General features: G+C 49.6%; 1 protein-coding gene across 1 annotated transcript in view; it reads left to right on the top strand.

Annotated features, from left to right (window-relative positions):
- Positions 1–15,082, top strand: part of APC2 (APC regulator of Wnt signaling pathway 2) — a 195,848-nt gene extending 180,766 nt beyond the window's left edge. Inside the window, exons 15-16 of the mRNA XM_078669362.1 lie at positions 956–1,170; positions 8,331–15,082. Coding sequence (XP_078525488.1) covers positions 956–1,170; positions 8,331–14,040 — 5,925 coding nt within the window. The 3' untranslated portion in view covers positions 14,041–15,082. The remainder of the gene's footprint in view (positions 1–955; positions 1,171–8,330) is intronic.
- Positions 15,083–15,286: the final 204 nt, after the last annotated feature.

Genomic DNA, 15,286 nt, shown 5'->3' with positions numbered 1-15,286 from the left:
GGTTCCGAGGCAGAGAGAGGGTCTACAGGCTGAGGTGTGGTTCCGTGGCAGCGAGGGGTCTACAGGCTGAGGTGTGGTTCCGTGGCAGAGAGGGGGTCTATAGGCTGAGGTGTGGTTCCATGGCAGAGAGGGTGTCTACAGGCTGAGGTGTGGTTCCGTGGCAGAGAGGGGGTCTATAGGCTGAGGTGTGGTTCCATGGCAGAGAGGGTGTCTACAGGCTGAGGTGTGGTTCCGTGGCAGAGAGAGGGTGTCTACAGGCTGAGGTGTGGTTCCATGGCAGAGAGGGGGTCTATAGGCTGAGGTGTGGTTCCATGGCAGAGAGGGTGTCTACAGGCTGAGGTGTGGTTCCATGGCAGAGAGGGGGTCTATAGGCTGAGGTGTGGTTCCGTGGTAGAGATGTATTCCAATTGCTGACTTGCTGACTATGAAACCTTGATGCCTGAATTACATTGTCAATGCCCCCGCCTCCGTCTTCCATCTTTACTAATACTAATAAGAAAGATGATAGTGATAATAGAATAAGTAATAGTAATGCTAATATCATTGTTATCCTCTCCTCTGAAAGTCTTGTGCACAGATGTGCGTCCCACACTCTTTCTTCCCTTTCACTGTTTAATGTGTGTGCACAATCCCAGCGGACAGATGCACGTGTCCCATACACCTCTCTCTACACCTCTCTCTCCTCTTGTACTCATGGGGGCAGATTTATGAAGGCCTTGCGCCGCCGGTGCGTCACTTTTAACATGGGAAAAAGTGACGCACCGGCGGCGCAAGGCCTTCATAAATCTGCCCCATGATCTCTGGTGTTTATTTGTCCCCAAAGCGCCCTCTTTTCTAATTACACCTCATTTAATACATGTATGTTGGTGTGTTACAGACCACATGTACAAAGATGTGTTGGTGTGCCACACCCATCCTTCTCCGCCTCTAATGTCCTCCCTTCATGTTGTCCCAGGAGTCCACCCTGAAAAGTGTCCTCAGTGCGCTGTGGAATCTGTCGGCCCACAGCACGGAGAACAAGGCAGCCGTCTGCGCAGTGGAGGGGGCCCTGGGTTTTCTGGTCAGCACTCTGACCTACAAGTGCCAAAGCAACTCACTCGCCATCATCGAGAGTGGAGGAGGAATCCTGCGCAACGTGTCCAGTCTGGTGGCCACCAGGGATGACTACAGGTGAGTGTCGCTGTCTAGAGGAGATGTGGGGGGGGCAGGTGGATGCCTTTCTCTACAGGAGGTGGGGGGGGTGCACTCTCAGGCAAGTGCTGCTGTCTAGAGGAGGTGTGGGGGGCAGGAGGGTGTCTCTCTGTACAGGAGGTGTGGGGATGCACTCTCAGGCAAGTGCTGCTGTCTTCGGGAGGTGTGGGGGAGGTAAATGCTGGAGGTCCACTGAAGGTGAGTGCTGCTGTGTATAAGAGGTGAGTGCTAGGTGTCCACTGAAGGTGAGTGATGCTGCGTATGAGAGGTAAGTGCTGCGGGTCTACTGAAGTTGAGTGCTGCTCTCTGTAGGAAGTGGGTGAAAGGAAGTGCACAGAAGGTGAGTGTCAGACCTGTACAAGTTTCCTTTGCCAAACAATGACACTGAACGTGGTTACCCTTAAAAGGTCAGTTCTGAAAAGACGTCTGCCAATGTATTTTTGAGGACACTTCACTGTATTTATCCCCTCCCCCCCAAAAAAAAGATCTACTGCCCATTTTCACTTTAATTATATTCCAAAAGCCCACACACATTGAGAAATTGTTAGTGTGCAAAATTATTGAAAATATTTAATAGAAAAGTCCAAGGTCGGGGGCACCGCAGCTCTGAAGCCGCGTTGCTGCATTAGGCTTCGAGCATCAAACACAAGGAGGTGGATGGATGCTTGAATTAGTCTCAGCCGCTGGCAGTCGCTCAGCCATATCCCACTCCATCATTGTTTGCACCCAATGCCACCTCCGTTTGGACCCAGCCTTATGCCAATCAATCACCCTCATGCAGATTACTGCGTGCACTCAATGTCAGAAGCTTTGAATAGTATTTCAATGAAACAAAACAATGCTGTCCAGAAGAATGAACAACTTTTCATGGCTTATGTGTGCGTAACAGGAGCAACAACATCACAGATATCGGTGTAGTCAGGCAGAGTTTATACTGCATGCAAATGCATTGAACATTAGCCAATAGGATGTTCTCAGAGATGCACAAAGAACATTCAACAAGCAAAAAAGAAGGAACTTCCGAATTTACTAGCAAAATACAGCTACTTGACATTTGAAAGGCAGCAGAATGGGGCTGCAAACATTACTGGGCTGAACTATTGACATTCAAGCATGCCAGGAAGCAGCAGTACCAGAAAATATTAGGAAAATTGCTTATTATCCAGTATTGGGAAATCTTTCATAGATTCACATGATTGAATCATTCCCCTGCGTCGAAGTGGGAGTCCCACTGCATCACCACTCAAATTACTTTCATATTTCACTATACTAATTCACCACAAATCCTTTACGGGTTCCGGAGTAATGCGCTACTTGCCGAAAAAGCACTCGACGCCTCGTCAGTGGTAGCAATTACAATACAATAGTAAGCAGTAAGAGAAGATACTTTTATAGCCTATCTAGGTCCTTTAAAAAAAAGAACCAAACGTGACATATAGCCAATCGGGCGACAGCATCCACTAGAACACTCCAGGCAGATTTTCTACCGCATGTTGTGTGAACGGATTCTCCCTGAGCTCCTCTCAGTTTTCTGTGTTTGGTAAATGTATCAACTATGTCTGATTCTTCAAAAAACAGGTCTCTTCAGCTCCTGCTCATCCTGCAGGCAAAAGAGATTTCATGCGGCTGATCCACATAAAGACAGCCTGTACGGTCTCTACCCACAACCTCAGGTCCAGGAATGGAGGATTTGTTGCACTTTCTCTACAAAGACTTTAAGAGATGGAGAAGGATGCCTTCTTATATGGTTGAAGAAGTAAAATGCCAGACATGCAGCGCTTTTGGTGAAGATAGTGACTCTTCTCATGCCACCATGAAGAGGTCAAGATTCTCTGACCATGGGCTTGCAGAAGGTAGTAGGAAGGCCCTAAAGAAAGATCCCCTCAGAAAGGAGGAATCATATCATATGTCCAAAGGGGCGACCTCTTTCCATCCCTCTTCTCCTTCTGACAGGAAAAGGGAAAGACCAAAGTTTTCTTCTTCAGAGCTGTCGACATCGAAATTGCAAAAATTGTCGATGACCCCATTGATGCGAACGCGCCAACTGCGAAGACAATGTTGACGACAGGTACGTCGACATCATCATCAAAAGCTTCGCTGTGTAAATCTATGCTACGACTCCTACTGTCACTCCAGTGATCAAAGCACTGTCAACTGAAGCTGCATCCTCCAAGTCACTGTTAGCGAAAGCTGTGTCAACAGAACTCCAGAAACCAACGCCTATGTCGTCGACGAAAGTACCATCATCGTCGATAGTTATGCCATCGACAAAGGTACCGTTGATGGAGACATCTGGACCTTTATCTTCGATGAAGGCACCGTCAATGGATTTTCTGTCTGCACCTTCACCATCCACTGAGATACTGTTGGTGGAGGTACCATCGTCTATCTCACAGTCGACGGAGGTGAAGAAGAGGTCAGAGACGACAAATCAATCATCCACATCAATGCAAAAGCAAAGCCCACCCATCTGGAAGAGAAACTTCCGTTACAGTGGGTCCAGTCAACCAGCTCATTTGACGACTTCATTTATGTCACCTCTGGAATGCAAGAAACATTAATTTGGTGGTCCCAAATACCTCATTTATCTCAAGGCCTCACATTTCTGACTACAACACCAGATTACGCTATCGTCATGGTAGCCTCTTTAGAGGCCTGGGGTGGCCGTCTGCAGAACCTCCGGATCCAAGGGAAGTGGTCAAAATCCCAGACATTACTCAACATCAACCTCTTGGAGTTCAATTTTTATCACTCTCCAAGCATTCCTACTATGGATTGCATGAGTTGTCGTGCAGGTTTGGACAGACAACATGGCCAGCATGTTCTATATCAACAAACAAGGAGGCACGAGATTTCTCCCTCTTTCTCAGGAAGCTCAAGCACTCTGGAGGTGGTTCGAGTTCCTACCAATCACCCTGAAAGCAATACATGTTCCAGGGATCGACAACGCCATAGTGGACACGCGCAGCGGAACCACGGACAGTTGCCATCAGTGGAAACTAGGTCAACAGGTGCTAGAGGAGATCTTTGCATGTTGGGGCACTCCAGAGCTCGATCTTTTTGAAACCGACAATAACACAAAATGCCAACTTTACGCCAGTCAATACCCTCTCCCTGGGTCATGCGGAAATGCCCTTTCAATGAGATGATCAGGAATTTATGCCTACGGTTTTCCTCCCTTCCGCCTCATTCCGAAGATTTTCACAAAATTAAACATGGAAGGATGTCACCTTATCCTCATAGCTCCCCAGTGGACTAGGCAACATTGGTTCACTGAGCTTCTCCTACTCTCCGAAGCACAACCCATCCGGCTTCCATGAAAGCACAACCTCCTCACGAAGAAGAAAGGTCAGATTCTCCTTCTTCACGTACATGCATGGCTCCAGAATACCATGAATTCTGCGATCTAGATATTTCTCAGGACTGTAGAGATATTCTGGGCAAAGCCAGAGGTGACTCCACGAACAAGACATACAAGCAAAAGTGGAAGAGGTTCTGCTTGTGGTGTGATTCTTCCAACATTCACCCTTTGAGATCATCACCAGAACAGGTTCTTCCCTATTTGCTCTCTGTAGCATGTTCTGGCTTGGTGCATTCTTCGATTAAAGTACATCTCACAGCAATATCTAGATACAGACGTTCATCTAATTCAATTTCACTTTGTTCATCCAGAATAATCCAACAATTCATGAAAGGTTTATTTAGAACCTTTCCGCCTGTCAAAGCTTCTCCGCCAGCCCGGCGCCTCACTGTGGTTCGATCCCACCTGTTGAAATCGCCATTTGAGCCGATCCACAGAGCGGATCTCAAGTTTTTGACTTGGAAGGGTGCCATTCTACTGGCATCGACGTGAATGAGACAAGTTAGCACTTTACTGATGAGTATGTTATGTTACGTACAAACACTACATTTATACCCAAGGTGCCATCTCAGTTTCACTTAAATGAACCTATCATTTTACCTACGTTCTTCCAACATCCGAAGTCATCAGCTGAACAGTCTCTTCACACCTTAGATGTAAAGAGGCGCCTTAAATTCTGTTCACAAAGATCTATGCCGTACAGAAAATCCGATCGACTTTTCATCTCTTATGGTCTCCGTAACGAAGGATCAGCTGTAACTAAAGCAACCATTGCCAGATGGCAAGCTGCCACTAGTTAATTCGATTATTCTATAGGGGGTAAACCCCTGGCAGCCAGACCAAGAGCCCTCTTTACAAGGGCAGTTTCGGCTTCTGCAGCACTATTTGCGGGCGTTTCACTGGATAGAATTTGCAGAGCAGCGACATGGAATAACGCTCATACATTTACTCAGCACTACTGCTTGGAATCCACCCACAAAGCAGATGCTGCTGTGGGACAAGTAGTTTTACGACATTCATTACTCTGACGTGAGCCTTTGAAACTGTAAGTGTTTTGACTCTATTTAAAAAGTAGAATAATTTACATTACTGTATTCATATGTCGTAAATTAATGTATACCATGTTACATTGATACCAACAATCCGCAAGGGTACTTTTGTGTGACGATGATGTATACCGATACAGTTGTGGACTGCTTACTACTCTGATTCAAGCATGTGACTCTATGAAAGATACCTCAATACTGGATAAGAAAATAAGGGGCATATTATCAAGCACGGCGTTATAATTATCGCTGCTTTAGCGCCAGAAAACTGCAGCTAAAGCGGCGATAATGGGCTTGATAATATGCCGTAGAGAAATCCCATAGAAGCCCATGTTCACACCAGAACCTGGGCTTCTATTGGAATTCACAAGGGCATATTATCAAGCCCATTATCGCTGCTTTAGCTGCAGTTTTCTGCCGCTAAAGCAGCGATAATTATAACGCCGTTCCTTGATAATATGCCCCTAAGTTACTTACGGGTAACTACAGTCATCAAAGTATTGGTATCTTTCATAGATTTACATGTAACCCACCCTCCTCCCCATAGACGCTCCCCTCATAGTTTGGGATGTTTCGTCCCACTTGTGCTTGAAAATCTGCCTTCCTGGAGTGTTCTAGAGGGTGCTGTCGCCTGATTGGCTATTTGTCAAGTTTGGTTCTTATTTTAAAAGGACCTAGATAGGCTATACAAGTATCTTCTATTGCCATTATGCCTATGGTACAAGTCTTACTGCCTACTATGACATTGTGGGACTCCCACTCTGACGACGGAAAATGATTCAAGCATGTGAATCCATGAAAGATAATACTGGATAACTGTAGTTACAGGTAAGTAACTTATTTTCTCCCCCTTGCTTTCTACACTTTACACATGCCTTCACAGTAGGGGATTAATTATGGTATTAATCGAAGGAGAGCCTGTGACAGGGACCAATGATCTGCTAATCGGCCTTTGTTCTGCTCCATCAGGAACAGTACAGCTTGAAATGCTCGACCACGTTCCCTCGGAAGAGGTGCACGGGCAACCCTGAAACTAAGGTGCGGCTGCGGCCACATTCACAGGAGGCATGGCCAAGCAGCGTGGGCTGGACTGCCCCATTTGGTGCTGGCTAAGGCTGATCTGCTTATGTTGTTCCCAGTCTGTGATGGGACAGATGAGCTAAAACACAATGGAATGGAATGCTGCCTGGGTGATCACCGGAGGCTGATATTGATTCAAGCGTTCCAGCCATCATTGTTGGGTTATGCTCTGACTGGCTCCCAGCTTTACTCATGTAGGTTTTCCTTCAGATCTCCTCTAACCCTTTCCCTGCCTGGGATTAGCGGGCAGGTTCAGGAAGGAAGGACCTGCTCCGCGGCTCTCGGTCCTCAGGCAAGGCCCTGTCTCAGGGGGAATAAGACGAAAAGAGAAATGAAGAATGAACAGGTTGACACTTGAACTTGGTTAGAAAAAAGGAACAGAAAGAAAGGAACATAAACACTTTTTATTTGAAGGGAGATGATGAGTTGATACTTCCTGGCATGAGCTATGCAGATTATGCAACAGTTTGGACTAAACAATGCAGAAATCCAGGTGAAAACTAAAGTCTGACTAACTGAAAACTTGCAAAAGTGTCAGAAGATGATTTTATCCGTATGAATGGTACAAGGATTTCAGAAAAATAGTGAAATGATTTAAGATTCTGCAAAATAATAAGGGAACGAGTTTATCCTTGCGTGAAGAGCACGAGAGCCAAAGAGGAGGTTCGGCATAAAAGGAACCTCATCAAATAAAAGCTTAACCTTTGGAGAGACACATCTCGAGATGCCAATGATTTCACACTTATTCTCCAGTAATCTTGAACAATAAGATTATTCACGTAAAAGGCATATATATTGTACGCAAAACTGTCTATGCTGAACATTGTGAATATGTTTTCAACTAATGCAATAAACACATAATAAAAAAAGGCAAAACATATTTAGGGGCAGAAACCTTGAGATCTAAGTTGACAGACATACCAGAAAGTTGGCAGCTGTTTTGGACACAAATTAATATGCCTAGAAATCGTTCAAAGCAAAAAATAATACAAAAAGATGCTTATTGCGTTCAACAAGGGATATACCTTTAGTGTGAGAATGGATTACCTGATTATCTTATGACAGATGCTTATTTAAATGTCCTAAGCTATGCCAACACTTATAAAATAGTTGTGTGCAATTTGTAAATATATATTTTTTAAATATTTTACTTTTTCATATGGATGAAAACATAAAATACATTATAAAACATCTTTGAAAATGATTTGAGGCTAATAAGTATAATAACTGTACACAGCATAAAACATATCCCGGACAATTTACTTCAGGAATGGCAACGCTATAAAGTAGAACGCCTTAGAAAGGTCTAGCTGCGCGTCTTTGCAAGTACAACCCAAGATTAGATGACGTGTAAATGTAGAGATCAGCTTCTTCACCTAGACGAATGGGATCCTGGACTGTGATAATTAATATTAACGCAAGTAAGCTGCAAATGGAGTGACCAAATGCCGAGCGGCTCCCTTATCTTTAATGCACAAAACAGGTAGAGTTTGCTACAGCAATCCAAGTAATGTCCCTCCTTTGCCACTCAGTGTTTAGTTGTGCACAGTGACATCTAATGTGGTGAAGAGTAGACTAACACCCTCGTGCAAACATCCTCCTGCAACCTATCTGACAGTGAAATATAACAAACCATGTCTCATGTTTTACAGGCAAATCCTCCGGGACCACAACTGTCTCCAGACGCTGCTCCAGCACCTGAGGTCCCACAGCCTGACCATCGTCAGCAACGCCTGCGGAACGCTGTGGAACCTGTCCGCCCGGAACCCCAAGGACCAGGAGCTCCTCTGGGACCTGGGCGGAGTCAGCATGCTGCGGAACCTCATCCACTCCAAGCACAAGATGATCGCCATGGGCAGCGCGGCCGCGCTGAGGAACCTTCTCACCAACCGGCCGCTCAAGTACAAGGACGCTGCGGTCATCTCCCCCGGCTCCTGCATGCCCTCCCTCTACATGCGGAAGCAGAAGGCCCTGGAGGCCGAGCTGGATGCCAAACACCTGGCACAGACCTTTGAGACCATGGAGAAGCAGGGCTTGAAAGCGCAAGTCCTGAAGAAGCCGCTCAGGCACATGGAGAGCTTGGTGAAAGATTACGCCTCTGACTCAGGCTGTTTCGACGATGACGAGGTGCCCAACGTCTCCTCCTCTGGAGTGGAGACAGGAAACTCGTCTGTGTTGTCCATGTTCCTAAATTCCTCTTTCCTCCAGGGTCAGGGCTTGCCTAGGGCTGTCACTCAGAGAAGGGTCCCTGAGCCTGAGAAAGATGGAAACAGCAAGCACCTGGAGCTAAACAAGCATCCTTCCTCTGAGGATGACGTCTCCATTGCAGCGGAGAAACTCGCCACAAAAATCACCACTACTGTGGCCAAGATAGACAAACTGGTGGAGGACATCTCTACCATGCACACGTCTTCAGATGACAGCTTCAGCCTGAGCTCGGAAGACCACTGCATCGACTGGCAATATGGCTCCGATGACATTAACGAAGCCAGGGCCCAGTCCTGCTCACCATGCAGACTCTCTGACACCAGCGGGCTTGCAAAGCGAGAAAGTCTCAGCAGAGCCCACACTTTGCTTCGGCTGAAAACTGCCTACACGAGCTTGTCCAACGACAGCTTAAATAGCGGGAGCACAAGCGACGGCTACTGCACCAAGGAGCACATGAAGCCCTGCACCCGGGCGCCCTTCCTGGACTACAAGGACGAGCTACAGAGGTACCAGAAGCGACCCAGCAGGCTGGACCTAAAACACACACTGCACAGCAAACTGGAGAAAATCGACCCTTCGTGGGCCCAAGAGAAGGAGCTCCCTCAACAGGAGAAAGCCGATCTCAAGGACCTTTACGAACAAGCAAAGAAAATAGTTTCTATCCCGAATTCTCACAATAGTTGTGATTCTGGAGGGAAAGAACCCCGATGGGAAACGAATCCAAGCAACCAGCCTCCTGCCGAACCTCTAGTTCACACCATCAAGCTCTCCCCATCCTATCAGCACGTCCCTGTGATGGAAAGCATGGCGGCCAGTAATTTAGCTTCCGGGTTAGGCTTCTCCAGCAGTAGTTACTATCCAACGCTGGCAGGCAGGAAGCAAGCGTGGCTTCCCATCGTACCTTCCCAGCTGTGTGAAAACCTAAGTATAGTCCCGGAAAAACTGCCTGCTCTCACACCAACAAGCATAGGACAGGAGACTGCCCACAAATACTCCCTGGAGGGCACCCCCATCTGCTTCTCTAGATGCAGCTCCCTGTCCTCTATCTCCTCTGCTGACAATATCTTAGATGGGCGGGAGATGGACAGCGAGAACGAGATGGACAGCGAGTCCTCCTTAGACATACATGAGGTGGAGGGAAGCGAGGGGCACCACTTGAGGTCGCACAGAAAAACCACAAAGGAAGAGCACGGCCTTTCCGAAGGATCATCAGAGACTCCCACAAGCTCCCAGCCAATGGCAATCCCGTATCCAAAACAGGAGAAGATTTTCTTACGAGAAACGTCTCCGTCCAGGAATGACGACATGACACCTTCGAGTTCATCGGAGAACTACATCCAAGAGACCCCGCTGGTCATGAGTCGCTGCAGCTCCGTCAGCTCCTTGGGGAGTTTTGAGAGTCCGTCCATTGCTAGCTCCATCCAGAGCGATCCCTGCAGCGGGATGATCAGCGGCACCGTTAGCCCCAGTGAGCTTCCTGATAGCCCCGGACAGACTATGCCCCCAAGCAGGAGCAAGACCCCGTGCTTTGACCCCTGTGGACACACCGAACGAGAGCCCAGTCAGTTCAATATACAGTGGGAGAACAACGTCAAGAAGTTTATGGAGATCACAGATTTCAAGGAACGCTTCCACATCCCTCCCGATATCGATTCAATGATCTACTTCACCGTGGAGAAACCCACGGAGAACTTCTCGTGTGCATCGAGCCTAAGCGCTCTCCCGCTGCATGAGCACTACATCCAGAAAGACGTTGAGCTCAAACTGATCCCTCCGTTCCCAGAGAGAGGTCATCTGAACTTCGTGGCCCATGAGAAGAGGGAGGAGGGGCGGGATGACCGGCTCGGTGATGTATTGAGACGAACTGAGAGGCACGAGCTGTATTCTGAGGAGGACACCGACATTCTGAAAGAGTGCATCAACTCGGCCATGCCCGCCCGGCTGCAGAGAGTGAAGACCTCACTGCTTACCAGTCTGCCTGGCCAGCCCTTGAACGCTCAGACTAAAAAGCCCCTCCACTTGCCAGTGTATATGCTGGTGCCCGCCAATGCCCAGCTAGGGGGACCCAGGTCCATGCGTCCAGAGAAAGAAGTCTTTCAAGATGACTCCTCCGTCACAGACTCAGCAGAGGGAACTCCAGTTAATTTCTCCAGCGGAACTTCCCTCAGCGATGAAACCCTGCAGTACCCACTGAAAGGCGAGAGGGACCCTAGGCCCCATCCAAAATCAAGAGTGGAGAGGGGCAGCAGTAGTCAACCAGCAGCTCGCCAAGGGACAAGGCATCATCTTCCGTCCCACAGAAATGCACCTGCCCCAACAAGCAAAAGGCCCAACGCGGTCACTGCTACCAAGGGTCACAGCACGCAAAGGCACAAAGGGAGCGCCAGTTCTGCCAGCCACGGGAGGACCAATCACACAAGGGATGCCAGAACCAGTCACCATGCACCACCCCTGAAGCGTGGTCCTCACTTGGACCTAAACATTATAAAACATAGCACTGGAGGGCAACAAGAAGGTGGCCCCCAAGCAACAGAAGAGCACCCTCGTGGCAACCGTGCATTCCAGTCCATATGCCACACAACGCCGACGGAAGAGGCCGTTTACTGCTTCTACGAAAACGACTCTGATGATTCGCTCAAGGTTACAAGGGATTCGCCCAGAAAGAGCAAAGAACCCATGAAAGCTCAGAGGAAACCGAGTCGCAATCCTGGCCCAGACAGGAAAGAAGCTGCCCAAACACTGAGACAATCCTCCCATCCAAAAGCTAAGATCTCAGCTGCGAAGCTGCAGAACAACCTCATCATAGATGAAACGCCGCCCTGCTACTCGCTGAGCTCTTCAACAAGCTCCTCAAGTGACCTCGACGGCCACGAAACCTGGGAAAAACCCAAGCTTCAGGCCAAAATGAAAAGGCAGACAGTTCCTGCTAGAATGCAAGGCACGGCGGACTCAAGGGCCAAAGGTGGGCAATACTCCAGCGGTTTACCTGGCCGAAGTTCAGAAAACAAGGTGCTCCCAGAATACGGCAGCTCCACGGTGATGAAGAAGAGGAGGCATTCGGCCAGGAGGAGAAATGCAGAGCGCAAGCAGAAGCAGCATACCGGCAGCAGCCTGAGTCAGAAGACTGTCAAGGAGTGGGCACGCAAGCGCGAGCCTGAGCTGGAGGAGGACTCACTGTCCGACAGAGCGTCCGATCTGGACAGCGTGCAGTGGAAGGCAATTCAGGAGGGGGCTGACTCCATTGTGACCTGGCTGCATCAGGCGGCTGCTTCTGTGTCCAAGGAACCTTCTTCCGAGTCAGAGTCCATCTTGTCTTTCGTCTCTGGGATGTCGATGGGTTCCACGCTGCAGCATTCTCTTGAAGGGAAACCCAACAACCACCGCAGGAAAGACGGAATCTCTGTTGTAAAGAAAGATCGCACTAGGCCACTGCAAGATAGCAAGAAACTGCAAGAGTCGAGACAGACAGCAGGGAAGATGAACAAATCTTGTGCACCGGGTGGCCCACAGAAGGCCAATCCCAATGTCCCAGTCGTGTTTAGAGGCAGAACTGTTATCTACGTACCGAGTGTTGACAAATCTTCAACCACATCTTCCTCTACCACAAAAAAGGTGGGTGACAAAGTCAATGCCACCCCCAAGGGACCCTCCCAGATCCAACCTAGGTCTCGAAGCTTGCACAGACCAGCGGCATCAGCAGATATGACTGACCTCAGCTTACCCAAAAGAAGCGCCACCCCTCCAGCAAGAATGCCTGCAGGACCACCCTCAGGGTCTTCAAGGAATTCCACCCCGTGTCGGCAACCGCAGAAGAAGCTGCCCTCTCCTTCACAGACCACTAGTAAAGCGCCGGCAGCTCAAAGGACACAGACAGCTCTGAGTCAGCCGGTTCCAAATTCAAAACCAATAAGCAAGTCTTCATCTCCCAACAACAAGACGCAGAAGTCTCCTGTGCGGATCCCATTCATGCAGAAGCCAGCCCCCAGGGGTATCCCTGTCAGAGCGATGACTGCGGCCCCTGCAGGGTCTGTGACTCCTACCCGACAAGGCCTTGGTGGGCCGCGGTCATTCCAGGCCAACAGGCTCAACTTGGTGAGGATGTCGTCTGCGAGGTCGAGCAGCAGCGAGTCGGACAGGTCTGGCTTCTTGAGGCAGTTGACATTCATCAAAGAGTCTTCCAACCTGCTCATGCACCACAGGTCAGACAGCTCCACTCCAGGGCCCCGGTCCCCCTTAGCACAAAGAGGATCGCCCCGGAGGACGGTACAGGCTGGGCTGCCGGCAGTATTCCTATGCTCCTCCAGGTGTGAGGAGCTCAAAGTGCAGACACCCATGGGACACAGTCAGGCGCCACCAGTGGCCAGGGCAATGCCACTTGACAAGAACCTCCATGGGGAGAGGCCCCCCAGGAGGACAAGCTCAGAGAGCCCATCCAGGCTACCTGTAAAACCCAGCTCCTCCCAAGCAGAGACTTTAAAGAGACATTACTCCTCCCCTCAGATCAACATCCGCAGAAGGTCCGATAGTCCCTCTTCAACCCTGTCCTCCTGCTCTGAGTCTTGCGGGAAGAGCAGAAGCGAAGAAAGACCAAGTCGCCTACAGCAGCAGAGAACCGAGCCGGATGGCCGGGAGTACGGCCAGCCGCTGTCCCTGAGGAAGGGAACCTGGAAGCGGATCCGAGATGAAGACATCCCGCAGATCCTGAAAAACACCCTTCCCTCCTCAGCGCTGCCCCTCGTGGAGAGCTCTGTAGAAGATGAGGCCTCGCTGTCTCTCGCCGAGGTTCAGAGGAAGACCAGCGACGCTGTGGTACAGACAGAGGACTTTGCCATTTCTAAAACCAATTCTAGTACATCACCGACTCTGGAGAATGGACAGGCCCAGCCCCGCGGCGAGGCTGAAAGCGCGCTTCACCGGCACATGGGCTCCAGTGTGGTCCAAGATGTCCCATTCTACGGCAGAGATCAAATCAAGACTGTGCCAGCGATCTCCTTTGCCCATGAAGGTACCTCTGGCACTCTGGGGAACTTTCCGTCCAGCAGGCACAGCTCCCCCAGCAAGGCCATGCGGGTGACTCCCTTCAACTACACCCCAAGCCCCACTCTTGCCCAGGCGGTGAGTGAGAAACCGGTGGAAAAACTGCATGCGGAGTGACACTAGAAGCTATAGCTGATGGGGCACCCCGCACTCAGAATGGGATAAGACTCACCTGCTATAGTCCAAACGTTTTGCAAAATAATGTCAGGCACTAACTTCAGGGGGAATGTGCCCCTTTCTAGAAGATGAATTGAGGGAGAAGGGCCTCTGAGTTACTCTTGGTTCCTTTCCCCAGTGTGTCTGTCCCCTCTGGAGCACTTTTGGGGCTTCTGGACTGTTGGGGACAGCCAGGTCTCGAGCTTACCCACTACATTGCTTTTCTATTTGTGCCAAGCGGTTCTTGAGATGTGTAAATGCCCAAGTGGTTGCATGAGTCAAAAGGAACCAAGAAACTCAGCCCACGTATGGGGTCACTTTTCACTTTATGAGGGACTGAGCGTCGCAAGGCCACGTTTACTGTGCCACCTTTCGCTTTGTGAGGGACTGCGTAACCTTCTGCTTCCTGAGGACTGCGAAATGCCAAGCCACGTACTTTGCCACCTTTCAATTTGTGAGGGGCTGTGAACTCCAGGCCACGTACCGTGCCATCTTTTGCTTCATGAGGGGGTGCTCAACGCCAAGTCCACCAGACACCACTGCTCCCTGCTTCCTGCACTTTGAAGAAAATAGCTGCCACCTGTGCTCACTAAATACTTGTATCCTTCCTACTGAAAGGTGCAGCATGGGACCCTCAAACCCCAAGAGGAGATGTGGGGTGAAGAGTTTCAGTCACTTGGTTCCAGATTGGGGGTTCAGGTGCCAAGTTGCAGCTGTGAGAACTCTGGGCTTGCACTTCATGGCAGGGAGTGTAGAGCCAAGATTGGGCCCATCTGCACATGTATGTTCAATGCGTCTACTGTTCAATGCGCCTACTGTGCAATGCGCACACTGACTACTGCACTAAAGACCTGCACCAAGACTTGCACTCTTGGAGGAAAGGCGAGGCCACCCCCCCTTCGGATGCCCAGATGTTCACCGGGGTGGGTGGCTGCTCACATGGGGAGATCTTGCTCACTTTGGCCGCAGTGGGCGGATGTTTCCCTGGGGAGGAGCTGCTCGCTGGGGGTGAGGACGTCTGCAATGAGTGCTCCTCAAACCTGCATTCATCGTCTGTGCAGCAGCTGCTCACCTGGGGTCTGCGTCTCAACCTGTGGCTGGAGATACTGGGGTCACCTTTGTACTTTATAGTCTCCTGGGAGGGGGTACTTACCTGGGAGTGGGGTGGGGGGCTCAATCCTGCATTAATCTTCTCTGGGTCGGCTTC

Source organism: Lissotriton helveticus, chromosome 12 (assembly GCF_964261635.1).
Source record: "Lissotriton helveticus chromosome 12, aLisHel1.1, whole genome shotgun sequence".
Lineage (NCBI taxonomy): Eukaryota > Metazoa > Chordata > Amphibia > Caudata > Salamandridae > Lissotriton > Lissotriton helveticus.
The sequence above is the reverse complement of the archived record's forward strand: the minus strand, read 5'-3'. Positions and strand labels throughout refer to the sequence as shown.